The 7,465-nt window shown below is 49.8% G+C and overlaps 1 protein-coding gene across 1 annotated transcript; it reads left to right on the top strand.

Annotated features, from left to right (window-relative positions):
- Positions 1-4,604: 4,604 nt before the first annotated feature.
- On the top strand, positions 4,605-5,774 carry LOC127584182 (actin-like). The gene has a single exon (XM_052040766.1). The coding sequence runs from the start codon at positions 4,605-4,607 to the stop codon at positions 5,772-5,774; it is 1,170 nt and encodes a 389-aa protein (XP_051896726.1).
- Positions 5,775-7,465: the final 1,691 nt, after the last annotated feature.

The following is a 7,465-nucleotide window of genomic DNA, read 5'->3' as shown; positions in this document are numbered from 1 at the left end:
GAGCCGCCCACAACCCCCTCCCCCCCACCTCCTCTTTGACTTCAGTGTTTGAGAAGTTGCCTCCCCACAGCGGAATATCAAGGCCAGATGCGTGACTATCATTCCTCCCCCCCACCCCCCCACCCCCCCAACCACATGGACAATCCCTGGTACCACCATCGTGACTACCTCTGATAGTTGCGGAAGTGTGGTAGCCCATACTCTCGTAGAAAAGTCACATCCGCCTTGACCGTGGCAAGGTATTGCAAGGCATTAACACATTGCATGGTGCTCTTCACACTGCGCATGTTTAGAGATGCCAGCTTTATCTCCACAGTTGAGTTCAAGGTGCACATATACAGTCAACTGTCATCAGCCTAAGCCCTCATACCCATAGCCTTGGTGAAATGCCTCACTGCTTTTGGGCTCAGTTACTGGGAATGGTCTTACCCAGGGTGTGGCAATGCTGGTGGTATCACTGGGGTGTTCCTGTTACGATCTCTGTCTCTGATTGTTCTGCATCCTCCATCTCTCGGACCTGCGGTGTGTCAAGCACTGTGCTACTTTCAGTCTCCCGCTGCTTCTGCGCTGCTCTTGGTCTCCCAGAGCTGGGGGGGCAGCAGGCTGAGTTTTCCCCTCACCCGTATTTGTCTGCAAGCTCCCCTCTTCCTTGTCCCCTCCGTTTTGATGCTTTCTCTGCCTGTATTATTGGTTTTCCCTCTTTACTTCATCCTCCGAATGGGAGAGGTTGCTGGTGTCTGCCTGTTGCATTGCCTTTTTCTTTCCATTACTTTTGCTCTCCGAATCCTGTTGTCTCTTGGGTGGTGTCTTCTGAGACTTCTTCCTTTTCACCACCTGCCATTCCCCTCCTTGTCCCTCTGCCCTCCCCTCTTCCATTAACTCCTCCTGTTGGGGAGGGGCCTGGGGGCTTGTGACCTAGGTTTGGGAGACCGAGGTGGATGGCCTTTCCTCAGTCCCAGTCTCAGAGTCTGCTGGGGCCTCTGCACTGGCCCCTCTTATTGCCTGTGCCTAGGTACAGGCACATTTTGGGCAGGCCTTGTAGAGGTGGCCTGCCTCCCCACACAGTTGTAACTCTTGCCTTCTCTGCAGTCCTTGGTCTGGTGGCCTTTCTGCTTTCAGTTCTTGCAGATGACTGCACTGCATTGGGCCGCTGCATGTCCAGGTTTGTTGCAGTTACAGCACAGTCTGCATTGTCCTGCATATACCATGTACCCACGGTTCCCTCTGATAGCAACCACTGATGGTGGGTGGATGATCACTCCACTTGCGTTCACCCTTAGCTTGACCTTCACTTGGCACTTGCTGGTCCAGATCCCAAACAGGTTCTTGATGTTCATGCAGCTTCCTGCTCCCTCGACATAGTCAGCTAAGAAGGTGAGGTCATCCACAATGGGCACATGTGGGTTAAATATGTGCACCGTTATCTCACACTCCTTCTGAGTGGGAAGGGTGAAGAGTGGCTGCACCTTCAACAGTGACAGCGGAGCCTCATTCTCCTTCTCCTGGAAGTCCTGTAGCATCTTCTGCCATCCCACTGGGTGCTTGAAGGTAATGTCAAAGTACCCATTTCCTGGTAAGTCCTGGAGGCAGTAGATGTCCTTCACCTCAAACTTGCTGCACTCCAGCAGGACTTTCTTGATGAAGAGGTTCCTGGTGAAGGGGTTCCCCTCAGTGGGGTCCTTCACTGCCACCAACAGTGCTTTGAATCCCCTGTAATCCTCCGAGCACTTGTCGCTGCAGCCATCCTGATGGAGATGGTTGGTTATAGAGGGTTTAATTGCCAGAAAGAGGTGTTAGATTGATTTCCCGATCAGCATTGGGATCCACCTCTACATCAGCAGGTTAAGCTCTCATCAGGCAGCCACTAGATTGTGAAGAGTCACTGTTGTCTTCCTTCTTCAATTTCAACATTCCAGTTCAGCCACGAATCCGCTCCGTAGATCAGCCTCCGTGCTTACTGTCCTGGGAGATCAGCTCTGGTGATCACTGATTCTCCCCTGCCAGGTAAATATCTGAGGGTGAGCCTTGCAAGAAGGATAACTATCACCCCAAGGCAGCCATCTGTAAGGTACTATTGACAAAGGTCTCACAATAGGCAACATATCTCACCTTTACATTAAAATGTCAGGCAATGTGAATATCTTGTGACAACACAAATTCGTGAAATTATGGTCATATTCCCTGTCTATATGGTGTCTAACTACAAGGAAAATTGGAATCACTCAGATAAGACGACATTTTCATTATATCGAAAGATTGTATTTGAATACTTAACATCCGTGAAGAGGGAGTTGTGTATGAGGGCAAAGCACACTATTGCCGTGGCAAGAATTGTTTTATTGCCGTGGTAAGAATTGTGTGGCATCCCATTGTCATCACATTTCTGTCACTGTGTAAACCATGCAGCCCAGAAGACATCCATCATATGAGGCTCTGACTAATAATCTGATGGTCTTTGTTGACATTAAATCCTTGGTTGTAACTGCTATTTCTAATGATTGTATATCAATATCCCCGGAATCCTTTCCCCTCTTCTGTAGTTAGACTTTTATTTTGCAAGGATTTAGGTGCCCATTTATATTTCCTTCCAAAATTACTATTGCACACTTACCTTCTATTGAATCTTGAATTTTATCTGTGCGTCTGAATTTAGCACAATCTGCAAATGTTTATATCGTACCTTCAATTCCAGTGTCAAAGTCAAAGTCAGGTTTATTGTCATATGCACAAGTACATGTATGCACAGGTGCAATGAAAAACTTACTTGCAGCAGCATCACAGGCACATAGCATTAGATACAGAACATTCACAAGAAAAACATTAACAACATAAATTATACAAATTATACAAGAAAGAACACAATTAGAACAAAAATAGTCCATTGCAGCGCAAAGTAGTCATAGTGTTGCTATCCTGAGGTAGTGATTAGGGTTCTGCAAGTTGGTTAAGAACTGAATGGTTGAAGCGCAGTAGTGTTCTTGAACCTGGTGGTGTGGGACTTCAGGTTTCTGTACCTCCTGTCCGATGGTAGTTGTGAGAGTATGGCATGGCCTGGATAGTGGGGATCAACAATTCCCAACTTCTACCAGACTGAGTAACTACCTTTACCCTTTACTGTGCCTGGTCATTTTGTTATAAGTTGTGCTTTTGGCTCCTGACTCTACCTACTTCATTAATGAAAAGGTGGGCAGGTCTGCCTGAAAAAATTAATCGTCGTCATTGAAATCTAAAATTGGCAAAAAGTGAGTGATCAAGAGCCAGCATAGATTTTTGTGCAGGGTAATCTAAAATTTTGATAAAATATGAGGAAATAGTAAGAGGGAATGTCATTGAAGGTAGTTTATACTGTACTATTTAAACTAAATATTGTTTAATGGCATTTATTTTCCAGTATTCTAATTAATCTTATAAATTATTTCGGTTGAGGGATTAAATTTTCACACAAGACATCTAATATTTCGAATTCGAAGGAGTCAACTGCAATGTATAGAGTCCATCAGCCCAACTGGGCTATGCCGACCAAGATTCCCCTGTAGCAGTTTGCATAACACTATTACAGCACCAGCAACCCGGGTTCAATTCCCACCGCTGTCTGTAAGGAGTTTGTACATTCTCCCCGTGTCTGCGTGGGTTTCCTCTGGATGCTCTGGTTTCCTACCACCATCCAAAGATGTACGGGTTAGGGGTTGTGGGCATGTTATGTTAGTGCCGGAAGCGTGGCGACACTTGCGGGGGCTGCCCCCAGAACAGTCTATGCAAAAGATGCATTTCACTGTGCGTTTCAATGTGCATGTGACTAAGAAAGGCATCTTATCTTTATCTTACATTATTTGCCCACGTTTGGCCCATATACCTCTAAATCTTTCTATCCATGTACTTGCCCAAGTACCTTTTTAAATGTTGTTAATGTACCTGCCTCAATCACTCCCTCTGGCAGCTCGCTCCATATACTGACCACCCTCTGGGTGAAAAAGTTGCCCCTCAGGTTCCCCTCTCACCTTAAACCTATGCCCTCTAGTTCTTGATTCCCCAACCCTGTGAAAACGACTGTGTGCTTTCACCCTATCTATGCCCCTCATGATTTTATACACCTGTGTAAGATCACCCCTCCAATCCAAATGAATAGGATGCAAACCTCTTTCAAAAGCCGCTGGTGGGCAGGCCGGGTGGTGGAGAGATCCTGACCAACACCACTACTAACCACCACTCCCCCACCACTAACCCTCCTCCCTCCCCCACCACCAACCCCCTCCCTCCATCACCACTAACCCCTTCCTTCCGCCACCACTAGCCCCCTCCCCACCACTAATCCCCCCTCTGCCCCACCACTAACCCCCCCCCCCCCACCTCTTTGTGACCATATCCCGTGTCGGGTCCCCCACCATTGTGAGGTCGGCCCCACCGCCCCTGGCAACCCGGGCCTGCGGGAGGGGCCCCGCCACACTCTCCGCGGAGAGGCCAAGCGGCCTGTTGTGCGCGGGCAAGCGAGAGCCGCTGCCGGGTTTTGCGCCCCGACCTACATCCCCCTCCCTCCCACCCCTCGGCCCCTTCGCACACCGTCTGTTCCGGAGGCTCCCCACCCACCCCACTGCTCGCCTTCGGAAATGAGCAAGACTTCCCCCGCGGGCTCCCACCCCCCGGCCCCCGGCCTGGGCTCGGAGCCCTTCACTGAGACGGCGGCCGTGGTGATGGACAACGGCACCGGCTACACCAAGGCCGGGTTCGCCGGCGACGACAAGCCCCGCGTGGTCCTGCAGTCCCTGGTGGGTGTGCCGAGCCGGAGCGGCGGAGGCGACGACCCGGGCCCCGGCTACTACGTCGGCGGCGCCATCCCCAACGACCCCTGGATCGCCCGGGCCGACGTGGTCACCAATGGCGTGGTGACGGACTGGGAGGCCCTGGAGATGCTGTGGCACCACGTCTTCTACCAGGAGCTGCGGGTGGCCCCCGAGGAGCATGCGGTCCTCCTCGCCGACGCCCCGCTCTCCCCCGCCGCCAACCGGGAGAAGTCCGCCGAGCTCCTCTTCGAAGGGTTCGGCGTGCCGGCCATGTACGTGGCCCACCAGCCGCTGCTCTCGCTCTACTCCACCGGCAGGACCACCGGGCTGATCGTGGAGTCGGGGCTGGGCGTCTCGTACACGGCGCCCGTCCACAGCGGCTACACCCTGCCCCACGCCACCTTCCGCCTGGACCTGGCGGGCGGGGGGCTGACCGAGTACATGGCCAAGCTGCTGGCGGAGTGCGGCAACCCCTTCAGCCCCGAGGAGAGGCAGGTGGTGCGGGACATCAAGGAGAGGTGCTGCTACGTGGCGCAGGACTACGGTGAGGAGATCCTGGCCAACGAGAACGACTACCTCACCGACTACGAGCTGCCCGACGGTCATGTCATCACCATCGGCAACGAGCGGTTCCGCTGCCCCGAGGCTCTCTTCCAGCCCGGGGTGCTGGGCTTCGCCGACCCGGGCCTCCACGTGTTGGCCGTCAAGAGCCTGGAGCGTTGCCAGGCCGAGCACCAGCCCGAGCTCCTCAGCAACATCGTGCTGTCGGGTGGCTCCTCCATGTTCCCCGGCTTCGCCGAGCGCGTCCAGCGGGAGCTGGGCAGGCTGACGCCGGGGCAGTCCAAGCTCAACGTCTACGCCTCGCCCCAGCGCAGGTTCTCCGTCTGGATCGGAGGCTCCATCACGGCCTGCCTCAACACCTTCCAGTCCATGTGGGTGCGCCGCGCCGACTACGACGACAAGGGTCCCGGCATCGTGCACCGCAAGTGTTTCTGAGGGCGCGCCCCGTGTGCGGAGGGAGCGCCGAGCTACCATAGTCTATAAAATAAACAGAGTTAGTGCTTTAACCTCCGATCTCCTCTCCTTGTTAGGGAAGCAGAGTCGTACAGCACGGCAACAGGCCCTTCGGCCTAACTGGTCCTTGCCGACCAAGATTCCCATCTAAGCTGGTATAATTCTGTCATATTCCAGTGATCAGGTCTTAGCATATTTCACCAGGTCAGGCCATTTAAATGAACACCCTATCCACATTGACAAAAATCCAAATTTAATGGATGGGGCAGAATACATGGCACCCAGCTGAATAAGGAGTGGCTGCATTGTGGAGGGAACAATTCCCCCTGCTGATTATGAAGTCTGAAAGCAGTTTACCAATATTTGTCAGTAGTTTTCCAAACTGGTGAGGGAGGACTAAAAGGTAAAGGGCATGATGTATGGGCAAATGATCATCACTGCAGCCAAATACACACTTAATATTTGATGTAATGACCATACTGCTCAGGTGGATGCATGAGTGCTTGCCATGTTTTGCCACAGCAAAGCACAGCTCAGAGACTGAAGCCAAACTCAGTGATGTGAACATTAGCAGAATGAGGAGGCTCTGCTGAAAGGACTGTAAGCTAAAGCTAAAACTAAAACTCGTGGAATCAAAGGCAAATTTCTGACCTATTTGGAACATTGAATAATTGGTAAAAAATAAAGTAAGGTAATGGGTAATAATTAACTTGGAAGGAAATGCTGCAACACAAGGATCTGGTCTGGGGCTTCAAATATTGATTATATTTAAACTGGCTGATGCAAAAAATCAAAAAGGCTTTAGAACTAGAGGTCTAGGATATAAAGGGGAAGAAGATTTGCGACAACTATACAATGGGTCCAGTTAGAGTTCATGCTATATACTGTGTGTGTGGCCAGACACTGTGCCTCATAGGGGTATATTAGACATAGAAAGACAGTGGCATAGATATCACCTGCATTCCAAGGAGTAACTTTTTAAAAGAGATTATATAAACTAGGCTTCTGCTCCCAGGAATATTGAAGGTTATGGGGTGATTTGATCTGATGGAGGTACTTTGATAGTCAATAGAAATGATTGTGTGGACAGAAGTGTTTCTTTTTGGTGAGGAGATGAGGACAAGGAAATACAACCTTAGAGTCCAAGTCAGGCACATTCATGAGATAAGTTAGGAGACACTTTTTCAGGTAAGAGTTGATGGGAATATAGAACTGTCTCCCATAAAAACCAGCAATGCTGGATCAACCAATAACATTAAACCTGAGGTAAGTAGATTTCTGCTATGGATGTGGAGCCAAGGCTGATAGATGGAATTAGAATACGGAATAATCATGATGTCACTGATTGGTGGAACAGGCCCAAGAGCTAAATTCCTGTTTCCATATTCTGATACTCAGACTGTTGGCCTGGAAGTTTATGCAAAATTAATCAAACTATTGAATATTTAAAACAATTCTTTTGTCTGAATTCACAATTAAGTTATATTGGCATGATCTCATCTCTAGCTAATTGCTGTATGAAGACCACACATTACTGAATCAATAGAGACAGTGCTCCACATAGCATAAATTGCATGAATATCCATTAGCAATTATTTTGTTGTGATTAAAATTAGACACAGCATTGAAGAAATGCGAAAATGCCACCATCTGAATACATTAACACTGATTAT

Source organism: Pristis pectinata, chromosome 2, assembly GCF_009764475.1.
Source record: "Pristis pectinata isolate sPriPec2 chromosome 2, sPriPec2.1.pri, whole genome shotgun sequence".
Classification (NCBI taxonomy): Eukaryota; Metazoa; Chordata; class Chondrichthyes; order Rhinopristiformes; family Pristidae; genus Pristis; species Pristis pectinata.
This window is presented reverse-complemented; position numbering and strand designations above follow the sequence as displayed.

Bases quoted from the DNA above. Each gene is read 5' to 3' on its own strand.
- LOC127584182 (XM_052040766.1), top strand. From the start codon at position 4,605: ATGAGCAAGACTTCCCCCGCGGGCTCCCACCCCCCGGCCCCCGGCCTG.